Genomic DNA, 13684 nt, shown 5'->3' on the forward strand with positions numbered 1-13684 from the left:
GAGGCGCTGGCTAGTGTCTAACCTACCAACTCCACCCAGGAAGTGGATTCACACAGACACAAGGTTTCTCAGAAGGTATGCAAACTGCTGTGGAGGCTGTTAAGATTCTTAAAATGTGGAAGTGGATAGATGCAGCTTTCTGAACAGGAATGCACTGCAAATCCCATAAGACACTAAATGATGTACAAGTGGATTTATTACAGTAGGTCCCTATAAATCTAAGGTTGGCCTGAACTCCAGGGAGAGGTTAATGGATTACAAACGGATGTGCTATCGAACCTCTGAGAAGTTTATACACCTCATCAATATGTGAAACACTATTGATCATTAGGAGCTTGATAAATTAAATGCATACAACTGATAATATATGGTAATATTCATAATGATGTGTATAAGGAAGAACCATATTTTTCAGCCCAGCTTAGTTAGGACGAGGATGTTCAGTGGGACATTGTCGGCAAGAGCACAGAAAAGTGCGTAATAGGAAAACAAGCGTCACAGTTTGTGATTAGCTGCTCTATCAATGCTGGGAGTCTCAAGAAATCATCAGTAACCCAACCGTTGCAAGAAAATTACAATAAATGACTGAGGCTGAGATTCTGAGGATCATTTCTCAACATGAATGAGGCACCAGCTCAGACACATTCATAAACTTTGCTATAAATTAAAATTAATCCAAGTTTGAGGTTGAGAGATAAGCCATCTGTCAGTCCAACAAATTATCTCAAAGACTATTGGCTGAGCTCAAGGGAAATTCCACCAATTTTCTCAGCAATATAATTGTGAAGAAAATTGTATGAAACCTGTTGTGGCTTTAAAGGGGGAGCAACACAAAAACATTATGGGTGGCTTGAGGTTACATTATCCCACTATTAGCATAACACAACTCTCCAACTGAATTGTAAAGGGCTGATCGTGTTTTCACAGTTACATGTGGAATAAAAAAATACAGCAAGACCGCATGTCAGTTTCGTTTCAAGTAAAAAATCCATTAAACTATGAATCTATGTAGTATTAGTAGTATTAAAAAAACTCACCTGCAGTTTTGAGTTATTGCTCTGAAGCTTAGTTAGCATGTTAGCTGTAGCTGGTAATGCAGAACAGCATAGACTGATGGAAGTCTGACAAAGTGAAGATGAGACTGAATGAATAGGACGAACCTCTCTGATACAGGCAACACGGTTTCACTGGTGGAAACGCAAGACCGGCGACATAGACATTTTAAAACTACGTATGCACCTTGTTTTTATTATTCTGCACTGTTGGATAAGGCAATAATAATTAGTTTTAAAACCAAGCAATTAAAAAAAACTATAAGAAATAAGCCAATAATGTGTTATCTTTAACTTCTTTAATGTATTTGAAATGGAATGGGAAATTCTACTCCCACAACAGAAACCGAAAGACAGACACTGAAAATGCACCCACAGACATAAACAAATCTTAACTTGTTTCGATGTATAACTGTGTCACTTACTCATTTCCAGAGAGAACACTGAAAAAAGGCTGAAAGTCCCTGCCTCGTCATGTTCCCTGAAGATTCACTACCGGGTGGTTTAGGATTGTACACAGAAGAATTGCAGCACTCTGATCTGTAGCTCAGGAACCTAAAAGATTTATCTGAAGATTTGGCCTCTAAATGGTTTCAGAACTCTCAGGCCTTTCGATGTGCGTCACTGGATTATTCAAGTTTTCTTTATTCCAAAAGGCTCAGATGTAAAAGGCTCAAGTTTATTAACAAATATGACAGCGTTTTACATGGTCTGATTTTATTATTGCCAAACGAAAACAAGAAATTGTACAAATTTACTTGATATGAATATTGCAGGAAAAGGGTTAGTTTTAGGGTTACACAAACAACTCAGATTAAAAGCAAAGACAAAAAAACAACACAACCCACTTAAAAGTGACAACTCAACAACTTTCAGCGTGAGGTTTATGTTTGTAATTTATTCTTTCATTAAACGTTAATTGAATGGATGGAAATTCAAAGTTGGTACATGTTCATGTATTAGGATTTAAAATGAGCACTTTGTTATTTTTGTATACTTCGAAATAAACACATGAAAAAGAGTAACTGAAAGAAAAAAAGAAAAAAGGATTTCATAAACAGGATAATTGCAAAAATACTATGTTAATCAGTAGCATGTGTGTTCAGTTGGTTTAGAATATTTATAAACCAAACGTGTGACAGTAATGTACACTCCTGGCTAACACTCAGCTTATAGAAAGGAACAATGACTGAAACCACTTTGCTAAAAAGCGTTACACCACTCGAACCTCGACTTCTTTTAACCAAAGTTATTCATCCACACAAATGTGTTTCTACTAAAGGAAACATGTATAGGACACGGCTGATGTTGTCGTCTCATCATTTGAAACTTTGAACACAAAGTACATCAACATAACTAAAAACGATGTGTAGATTAGGACCATTGTCAGAGAAAAATGTTCTGTGTCCCTCTACCTTCTCTGTGTTCCTATGGAGGCCGTGTGTTGGAGGTGGAAGTGGCACGAGAGCTGATATCCCTCCTTCTCACTCAGGGACTCTTCTTGTTAGCTGGAGACAGAGTGAGTAATTCAATAAGTCAAGAATTCATTTATTGCTTTCCTTTTCAATCATGGGGCATTTTTTTTTTTGTTTGTTTTACTTCCCCCATCCACCTCCACACCAAGATAGAAAAAAAGTGATACAAGTTGTGCAACTTCCATCTGTGGCAGCCCTCGTTGTCTTACTGCAGCTTAATTACAAAATATCGGCGCCGTTTTCTGTAAAGATTACTCACTGTAGGAGGCTCTACATAATTTGGACCGGAGGGTTTGTCACAGAAAATAATACAATGCAACTGGGCTTTCTGTATTAGATTTCCAGTTTTAGCCTCCTTGACATTTCAAGCTGCATGAACTAATACATCTGTTATTTGTTGATCATTTGATTATTAACATACTTCACAAACCAAATCAGCTGCCCTGCTGGAGACACAGATACAGCTCAGCAGACAGCGTCTGCCACGCACAAACACACTCACGAAAGATGTACAATTCAATCCTCAGTGAAAAAGGAAAGCAGGGGAAAAAAACATTTATCTTCCCCTCCTTTGAGCCTATGAACACCCTGACACCGGCATGGAACAAAGCCCGTCATCACATTCTAATCTCGAATTTCAGGGCTTTTATTTCACCCAAATGCCACCCTGCTGGCCTTGTGAATTATTGACAGACTGACACCAATGCGAAAGGACACATAAAAGAGGCTAAAAGCTCCGGCCCTGGAAGAACGTGTCCTCTCCTATTGCCATCACCAGGGAGACAAACTGTGTTAATGCTTCTCTGGAAGCTCACAGTAACTCTGTGACTGAAGTACCAACATATGACTCCTGACCCACAGCTGCACTACACAGCAGAGACATTCTGTGCAGCGTCGCCTCTTTGGTCTGTATAAAGCCTTAGTACAATTACAAGGACACCAACGCACAGCTGTGAGTTATCTGATCAAATCATGAAAATTAAAGGCGGTCGGTTACATGGTTAGTTCTGCATGAACCCTCTAAACTCCCTCTGATTTGCCTATTGCCCGTCATTTCCCGGTAACATCACAAAATGGTACTCGGCTCAGCATGCAGTCATTTCGTTTGCATGATGAAAAGCAAATTGAGATAAGCCATGAGTCAACCAGACAATATTTGCCCGTTTTGCGTCTTCTCACGTTCGTGCCTACTCCTCATTTTGCTCGAGATTAAGATGTTAGAGAAACAAGTGGAAAGAGACAGTGGAGATAGATTTAAAAAATAAAAACAAACAGTGTGAGCAGAGCGCAGCAGATTGAAACAAAGCCATCGGCAGAGATAGGAAGTGGTGTTTGGAGAGTGTTTTTGTGCTGTTGTCTAATCCACCTCGCTCTCATTGCTGGCCCCCTCTGGTCGCCTCAGTTTGTCCACCTGTTCATTAATCTGTCCATCCCCACCTCGCCGATCTTCTGTCTGCATGCTCAGACCCTCCTCCTCCTCTTCCTCCTCTACATGGCTGACATCCTCCTCCTCTTCCTCCTTCCGCTCCTCCTCACCCTGCACCTCCATGCGGACCTGGTCTTTCAGGTCCACAGGCAGCGCCGTGCCGTGGCCGACGGTGCAGGCGTCCCCATTCACAACATGGGCTCCATCGGGGCCTCCCAGTTCATCCTGAGGGTTGAGATGCACATCTTTGACAGGGGAGGAGCTGGCAGACTCATTACTGACAGGGGAGATGTCGCTGCTGCTGTGGTTAACGGACGCCGAGCTGGATGTTGAAGGTGGCTTCAGGGGAATCTGCCATGAGGGGATCTTAGGAATAGAGGGAGAGGAGGGGAATTGTTTCCTGTGGGGAGGAGGGAAAAGAGAGCTGATCATCACCTCGTCGGAAAAAAACCCTCAGTGATACAAATTTGTGAAAAGACATTTCCAATGATTCGACAGAATGCAACAACACAACCACATATATAACGTTTAAAATGCACCGACGCACACAAAACAATCCCATGTAATTCTCATAATTACAGCAAAGAATGCCCCCCCCCCCTCCCCATAAACAGCCAGATGTTCATCACACCTGCTAAAGATGCTCCAAGATTGTTTTAATTACATTCACTGCAGCTTTTAAGATGAAAAGGACAGCGTTGAGTCGTGACGGGATCAGCGCTTCTTAGTGGTTGGGGAAAAAAAAATGTTTGGAGCTGATTTGGATCATTTGAACAGGAAGGGAACGAGTTTGGAGACAGATGGTGATACCGACACTTTATTTTGTGATTGGAGCCATCGCCACTGTGAGAATCCAGATGAAGTCAAGAAAGCAAATGACAAAGGGATTATTACTGATTAGAATGTAGGGGGGGGGGGGGGGCAAAACATCCTCAACTAGACAGTTCTGAGGCAATTTTCATCCTTGCCGGTTTTCTGATGTACACTCTTCCTTCAGACTTCATTACAGACACTGATACCTAGTCATGCATGCTAATGGGCCTGACTGAGCCATGCTGCACCTGACTAGATTGAGGAACAAAGCTGAATGAGATCTATACAATAAGATCTTAGCGACAAAACATGTCTTACATCTTGTTTCAACGTGTAAGTGAATGAAATGATCAACTAAAGTATTTGTGTTTGATCGGGAAACGGCTGATTTGTCAGTGCACATACATAATTTCTCTTGTTGCGGTTTTATATTTGTCTCATAAAATGAGTGAAAGTTTCACAGGAACAATTATGCACGTGCGCGTGTGGTTATCTTGCTAACCAATAAAAGCAGTAAAACACAGAAGAGCAGCTGATGCCTGCAGTATGCTAATAGGCCGAGCCAGGTTTCCAAGTAGAAGAAACGCTGCAATCAGTATCATAACCTCTAGTGCCAGTGAGATTAAACTTCTTCGAGATTAATGATTATGCTTTAAGTGTGCAATTTGGAAGAGCAATGTGACATTACGTGTTCTTTTATTTTATTCATTCATACGCAAACACAAACTTTCATGGCCATCTACAACAATTCTGCAATGTAGAAGTGACTACGCAACCACAATGGCTGTTGTGTAGTTACTATTTGAACAGTGTGTTTGTGAGATATAGAGTCAGAGCTTGAGAAGAATTTACACAGTATGACAAAGAAAATCTTAGCTGAATTTGCAGGCTTTTTCCAGAGCATTTAATTAAACTGAAGACTATCCCTCAAAGAGATAGGCTTCCCTCACCTTATATGAACCCTCAGTACTTCAGTAGTGTGATAACAACTGAAAGCACCGTAAAAATAAGTAAGTGTTCTTTGAGGAAAGATTTACAGTCGCAGTTGACTTATATATCTAACATAAGCAGTAATCAAGAGAAACAACACAAAAGGCTACTCGTGTTGCTACTAGGCTACTAGTAATATAATGATTATTATAAGTTTATAATTTTATGTTATTAATATATGCAAACCAATAGAAATACAATAGGCAAGAGGCATGTAAAAGAGCTGTTATGTGGACAGTTTCTGTAAAGAGTAGTTTTATAACACATTCACTTTAATCCTGTATAACACTGTCAAATGCATTCAGGAACTCTAAAGTGCGCACACACGCACGCGCGCGCGCACGCACGCACGCACGCACGCACGCACGCACGCACGCACGCACGCACGCACGCACGCACGCACGCACGCACGCACGCACGCACGCACGCACACACACTTCAGAGAGAGATAAGTACAGGAACACACACTTTCATGTGACAGGGCATGGATAACTCTGTTACCTGCTGAGAAGTAAGCCCTTCAAAGAGACTATCTCTTGCTTCAGCTCTCCAATTGTTTGGTTGTCCAGGATGCGGTTGGTTGAAGATGATGTCTATAGGAAAAACACAAGCGACACACACACACACACACAAGCACAGTTCAGGTCACAACACAAAGTCAATATATGTCTTTTAACAACTCTATGTTCCTCTATTCTCAACAATATGTAATAAATGTAAGGTCATAGACTGCAAGGTAAACAAATATGGTGAATGCTAACGCTAAAAGCAACATGTTTTTCTGTAGTCAACACCATGACCTCACAAATGATGGTGATGGCAGAAAGGAAGACAAGCATTCACATGTCAGTCACCTCTTTGGCCTCAACTGCTCCGAAAGTCCCGCGTGTGGGAATCATTCTGTTTTTACATAATTTTCCATACTATCTAGAAAAGATTAAGCCAGTGTCCAATGTTTTGGATAATGACTTTAACTTGAACAATGGCCACATTCATGAAGGCAGACCATAGGTTCGCAGTTTGTTTTGTTCTTTTTGTCTTTTATCAAAAGGCATGTGTTATCACACACACGCACACACACGCACAGCTTGAAATGCTACAGGGTATAATAGCAATGTATTTGAATAGCAAAGTGCTTGTGAAAATCTGTCTCTGCAGCACTTTTTTAGGGATAGGCAGGACTTTGACAGGGGGAGCTATAAAATGATGACTTTTGATAAAGGCCTAAAGAAAAAAAAAAAGAGATCACGTGGCAACGACAATAAATGCAACAATAAAACTGAGCTATAACTGCTGCAACGACATGTTGACTAATGGATCACAAGATAATTATGTAGAAATGTAGACCTTAGTGGCCCAAAATGAACATGTGACTTCTTTGAAATCTTTTGCATTTTCCAGTGGTTTTACCTCTTAAGAAATCTTAAAGCTGTTCAAACGACGTTGATTGAACTACTCATAGAAAATGCAACCTGTAACAAGGTGTCATGACTCTGCATGTTTGGCTATAGAGTCAAAATGGTTGGGAGCCAGTGATGTACTTCATTGCTCCCATTTCTGAGTCCATCCCTGAATTAAGAGGATACACATGTGCAAGAGCAGGAGGATAGAATGATGAGACCAGTGGGAGAAAACGGGAGAAGACAGGGGAAAAGTGGGATAAAAGAAAAGTAAAAACTGTAATTAAGACTCTCCTGACTCACCAGAGGAAGCTTGTTAGAAAGCCTGGACCCCCTATCGAGGGTAGAGGGATAACTTGGACTCTTTTGCTTGTAATTAAATCTAAGAGAAATTAATTGAATCACATCTGAAAGGGATCAGGCTCATTTACAGTGGAAGGAGGGAGGCAAGAGGAGGAGAAGTGAGGGGGAGACAGAAAAGGAGATGAGGAGGGGAAGGGTTTTTTTTGTGGCTCTTATCGGTTCCTAAACCTCGCTGATAAGGAGCCGTGTTTTAGAGGGAGTGCATTCGAGGCCAGCTGAAGACACTCTTATTACAGTCGTCACCTCATTAGAACCATCTTAATCCCTTGCCTCCCCAAGGCAGCGCTATAATAACGCTGGATTCTGCTTCTCTCTAGTTTTACATCGGAAAAAAAATTAATTGCCGAGCTAAAACACTTCCAAAGCACAAATCAGCTGAGGAAAAAAAGCTCCAAATGACAGAAATGTGAGGATTTCTATGTTCTTCTACCACTTCATGCAAGAAAACAGGCCCTAGAGTAGAATTGTTAACCGCTAGCTACATCTATAATGTGCATTATCTACAGAGCAGCACCATATAATATCTCACATCAAGGCTTGTCACACAACACTACCTCTGACATATGTCTAATTAAGTCTGAGGAAACCTAATTAAATGTTGGGCCAGGACTGAATTTCAGCTTTCAGATACATTATGTCAGTGTTTATACACACACACATTGTGTAAGAATCTTGTGTTAAGTGCAGTAGGTGCTTAGGCGGAGGCTGAGTGGTGGGCTATCAGTGACAGGGAAGAGATTGAAGGAACACATGCCGACTTAACAAGAGGAGGCAACGCTTATCCAGTGGACTGCACACAGTGATCAAAAATATGAACGTCTGAAAAAAATTTGCAGCTTTGATTACAAATAGAATAATTTAAGGGTTATTTACAGCGATGATCATATTAGAATGCAGACCTTAACCTTTGTATTACTATTCTCACAACAATTGTCTCAGTAATAAGCAGGAGAATGGGGATGGGTGATAAATCAAGATCAATACTTATCGCAATGTTACTTTGATCAATAGCAATATAACAAAAGTAAAATATTTATAGACACATTACTTTCACATTTTGCAGTGATGAGGTATAAAACATCTCAAATTTGTAAAATGTTTTTCTGTTTATCGAGTGTTTGTTATAAAGAAGAGCTTAAAAACCACGACCTGAAAAAGTTCGTGAAATATGTTGGTCATATGAGGTCACCGTGACATTGACCCCAATGTTAATCTCTTTATTCCTGAGTTGAAGTGAATGGTTGCGTCCAATGTGATGAAATCCCTTGAATTAATGCTCAGAAGACTGGGATGGAAGTGGATCTTTATCTTTGACCACAGAAATCGAATCGGATAATCCTTGAGTCCAACTGAAGGTGTGTACCAAATTTGAAGAAATTCCCTCAAAGTGATCCAGAGATATCGCTTGTGACAACTGGGCCAGACAGATGGACAACTCCCCCAAAAAAACGCCTCCAAATACACCTGTCATTGGGATGAATGTAGAACAAATTAACCAACCAACCAAAGCCAAACCCAAAACCTTACATTTGAATCCACCATTGTACTGACAGGGTATGTTTTTTTTACTCAGTAAATACTGTTAAAGGTGGTTAAGCTGGTAAAGATTTCCTCTAAATGGTTTAAAAGCCTTGTAACTAATACGTCTCGGGTGGGTGCCTGGGTGTGATTGGGGTCAGCCTCTTTCTAACGGTTAACTAAGTGCTTCAGGGAAAAAAAAGGGGAAAAAGATATACACAGACACATACAAGCAAAGAAAAAAAGATTATCAACTGCAGCAGCACCCAAGGACGGCAACGCATCTGGATAAATGAAGATAAATGCCTGTGGACCATTAGCAACAAGATAGGATCTTTAACAAGCCTTGTTTAAGAGAGTCTGAAGGCAAATTAATTCACAGTTACTCCGCCGGCAGACAGTGTGTTTTCGTGTAACACATGTATATTTATGATGGAATTAGTTTCAAAAGGAAGTCCCCAGAGGAGAGGTTTTGAGTCGAAACACTGGTACAATGCAATTGATTTCACTCTATTTATGCGCTTTCCCACTGGCAGTGTCTCGCGCAAGCAAGGAGGCGGTTTCTAATCTTCTCTGTAGTATCCACTAATAAAAAGAACAATCAGTGAGTTTAGACAGCGGGGCAAACACTGTTAACAGTCAGATTTGTGATGATAATGGCGCAGAAATAGACCTCACTGTTTAACATCAGGGATGAATCATCCTGTGGCAAATCTCTCTTTAACACCTGCGGTAGAAAACAGGAGCATTTTTAATGACAGAGTCGTCATAGCTGAGAAAATGATGAAAAAGAGAAACTGTCCCGGGCTCTAGAGTCTGGAAATGTGCAGTATCCGCGTGTGCTGCCTGTGTGTGTGTGCGTGTGTGTGTGGACATGAGTCAGTTTGTCTGAACTCACTTCCATGATGAGGTCCCCAGTTTAGGGACAGTAAACACACTCCGCAATTGAGCGGTTTCCAAACTACGAGAAATGTTTACTTAGCAGCTGAGGAAACAGAAGTCTCCATGTGTTTCGGGTTAAAGGCACATTTCCGTGTTGAGAGGTATAATTGCTAAGCATGGTGCACTTTGAGCAGCGTGGTGAGGCAAACCCCGAAAGCCACAAACGGTGAATGATAAGTAGCTCGCCAGCTTCAACATGTGTTTCTCATCAAATATCACGGACCTGAAAACAATTTCCCAATTTCCCCCATGGCCCGAGACAACAGAGGGCCTTGTGCCGGCTCGCAGGGAAAATTTAAGATCAACGCCGTAGCTATAAAGCAGAGTTTATGATTTGTTTAATGGGTGTTTTGATGTGAAATATACTTTTTATACACTACTGCTGTCCAACTAGGCACTCATGGCAAATGAAGTAGACACTTTTTAATCCAATCTGTGATTGGGAGATGACGAATGAAAAGAAAAAACATCCCTTTTCATTCTCCCTGAGACAACACCACAGCTTGGTCTGTTTCACGGCAGTATGAGATCAAATCGGATCATCTCTTCCATGTATCCACGCGGGCGGATATGGGCTTCCACTGCTTTTAACACCAGAGAGACCGTGTGGCTGAGAACTTGAAACAGCACAAAATTAGCTATGAGTTGTCAGTTTTTTATGAATCTTGTCCAGGGGAAAAGATTCATATTTTTCTTCCTCGTTTGTGCCGAAGCAGATGTGGCTGCATATGTTTTCCTGCAGTATCCAGATGCTACAGTGAAACACCCGTGTGCTTAACAGCTGTGGACATAAAATATTGTCTTAGATTGTCTCTTCCAAGGCACTTTTTAAGAGCTCAGAGATCATAAAATGATTTATGAGCGGCGTCGTAAAAGCAAGAAACATTTCATCCTCGCACATAAGTTTTTAGAACAATCGCTCAGTTCGATTCACCTAAACACTTACAATTCTGAGTAGATTATGAACACTGTCTATAAAAATCAAGGCGAAGAGGAATGACCATACGGTAAAAGATTATGGTCCCATGATGAGATGCACCATACTATTTTGCAGCTTGTGTTCTGATGATATACAGTATAATAAGGCTGTCTGTCTCAGGTCGTTATGACTCGGGGTAGCGAAAGAGATTTTAGTACACAGAGTCGTCAGGAAACCTTTTCTCTCTCCTCATCAATCTGGAGATTTGAACCTGAGACTTTACGTTTACGGAGCTCTTCTGTAATTTCAGAGTTACTGCCTGTCGAGCTTCCCTCAAATCATCAATCGCAATGTAACAGACTCTAAAAAGGTACAGTCTGCAAACTCTTCACGACTGAGGAAGAGGAAAGTGAAACTAGTCAAGTTGTTCTAAATCTAATTTCGGTTTGTCTGCAGTAAGATATATTATTTGTTAATAGTTTTAACAAAATTATACAGTGAGAGGGTAATGTTGTTATAATACAGACATAAACTGCCAGAACGTATATGGTTGAATATGAAGAGAATTTCATAAGCCTTTTTCAGAAAAACACTAAAAAAGGAAAATGTCGGCACCAATGGGCTCTGCACTTTGTCCAGTATCTGCATTGATTAATGAACCACTGCTCAAAATGTCTTTTGAATCCACTGTACATGTTGAAGGAGAAATTAGAACAAAGAAAGAAAAAGTGGCAGAGTGTCAGAGTTTTAAGTAAAACCAATGATGTTGTAGTTAAAATTGAACAGTGAAGGCTGCCCAGTTGCTGATGTGATGGGTGGCTGCTCTACCTCTGCTGAATTCTGTTCCTTCGAGAGCTCTTGGATTTTCTGCTGCTGCTGTATCAGGAGTTCCTGGACAGTGAGCAGGGTCTGCTGCAGCTGGCTCACTGTGGAAACAAGCAAAAGAACAGATGGGAAATTCAGCAAATTTAAAAAAAAAAAAATTAAATAGGAAGTGAGATCGTGTGATTAGGTTGTTTTGGTGGCGCACAACTGAATACATCTTCTTTCCAGAGATGACAGAACTGATAGGATTCAACTCATGTTACTGATCAAAGCTGTCCTCTAAGAATTGTAATCAAAGCTAATACCCCGTAACTTTAGTCGCAGCTTTTTGGTCCAAGGCAATGAGGGTGGAGGATGGGAAGGGGCGGGGGGCGGGGGGGCACATAGGATGGAGATATTAATCTCTAGTGTCTGAACTTAAATCAAATAACAGTCTCTAACCTTCCATTATCCACCCAGACACTGCCTTCTAATGCATCTTAAATCCTCAAACGATCAACAAAGGAAAAAACAAGGCTCCTATTTGGGAGGAGGCTGCCAGACAAAATGTCCCCCCTAATCCTAATAAATATTGTTCTTTTTCCATTGACTTTGAAGATTGAATTAGTTCAAGTGTTGGTGTTGGATGTGGGTGTATGATTTCAAATAACACCAGGCACAGTTTGTTGCCCCCTGCTTCCAGTCACGCGTGTATTACCAAACAATGCATTAAGTTTCCCCGAGCTGATTATATTACAGAAAACCAATAAACATTCATATAAATCATGGGCGTGTAAAGTGTTAAATCAAGCCTAATAGGATTAACATCAACAGATATTGTGGCGGTCCACTACTGAGGTTGTCAGGCCAATGGTTAAAAGCCTGAGCTGCAGCCGGCTGGACGGGATGTAAAGAGCCCCCACCCCCCCCTCACGTTAACCAGTACAAAAGACAGAGACAGGCTGTGTTTCTTTTGAAAAACCAACACAGACAAAATATTTGATCTTTCAAAGACACTAATATCTTGTAGTGACACCTGTGTTTAAATGGGTGGAGTTGTATCAATATAGGTGGGGTGCTGAAACGTTTGATCTTTTCATACTCGCAGAATCCTGCAGAATACGGGTTTGAGCAGGATCGTTGGTTAGGGCTGAAAAAAAAAACCCAATGTGCAAACAGTTTGCTGCTCGGTTTGTGATGCAGAGTGTGACCAAGCTTTCTGAGGACGGCAGTAAAACTAAAATACCGCGGCCATCCCTGCTTAAAAAGGTGTTACGGTGACAGGGTGTGCACGCCAAGCCAGGAGCTGCCCTATTACCCTCCGATTCCACCCCACCACAAAACAGCTTATCCAGATGCGTGGGTCAGTCTGCCAGCCTGTAATGCTGTACCTCCTGAATTACCATTGGCACGGCTTTTTCAGCCACTTCAGCCAAGCAGTTCACAGACTAACTCTTTTCATGTCTCTCCATAAAGTTGACTCTTTTGTACTGCTGAGACACTTGACAAAAATGCACAACTTCTTATCCATAGTTGTCACAGATATGGAGCCAAAAATAATGAAGTCAGTGACTTTGGCCCGGCATGAATCAAGAGGCGGCTGTTGCTGTGATGTGTGCGTGTGTGTGAGAGCGTGTGTGTGTGTGTGTGTGTGTGTGTGTGAGAGAGAGAAAGAGGAGAGACGGGGTGAGAAAGAATCAGAGACAAGATGATGTGTGAGGCTTGCAGCTGCTGTGAGGAGGGTGCACATTGTGTATTCAGTAAATTATTCAGTAAATACCTCAATATAATGTACACTACATATGTCCAGGCCTGTCTCTGTCTTTAATGGCCAGCTGGTCACCAATATGGCTCCCACCGACAAAGAGTGCCCAAACAGCCGCACAATTCCATTACAGCCTGGCTCCGCTGAAGGAGTTCCAAGATCCATTCATTAATTGTCTGTGTGAAGTTGTAGGCAAATCATAATGGGAGTCAAGGCC

General features: G+C 41.3%; 1 protein-coding gene across 2 annotated transcripts in view; it reads right to left on the bottom strand.

Annotated features, from left to right (window-relative positions):
- Positions 1-1426: 1426 nt before the first annotated feature.
- pex14 (peroxisomal biogenesis factor 14) overlaps positions 1427-13684 on the bottom strand; it is a 44398-nt gene continuing 32140 nt past the window's right edge. Inside the window, exons 7-10 of one of the 2 annotated variants that reach the window (XM_061074269.1) lie at positions 11727-11824; positions 6258-6349; positions 3894-4353; positions 1427-2560 (exon numbers count right to left, since the gene is read on the bottom strand). In XM_061074269.1, the coding sequence (XP_060930252.1) occupies positions 2537-2560; positions 3894-4353; positions 6258-6349; positions 11727-11824 (674 nt within the window). In that variant the 3' untranslated portion in view covers positions 1427-2536. Of the gene's footprint in view, positions 2561-2603; positions 4354-6257; positions 6350-11726; positions 11825-13684 lie in introns of those variants that run through there. The other variant, XM_061074270.1, reaches the window with a different exon arrangement.

Source organism: Limanda limanda, chromosome 7, assembly GCF_963576545.1.
Source record: "Limanda limanda chromosome 7, fLimLim1.1, whole genome shotgun sequence".
NCBI classification, from domain to species: Eukaryota; Metazoa; Chordata; class Actinopteri; order Pleuronectiformes; family Pleuronectidae; genus Limanda; species Limanda limanda.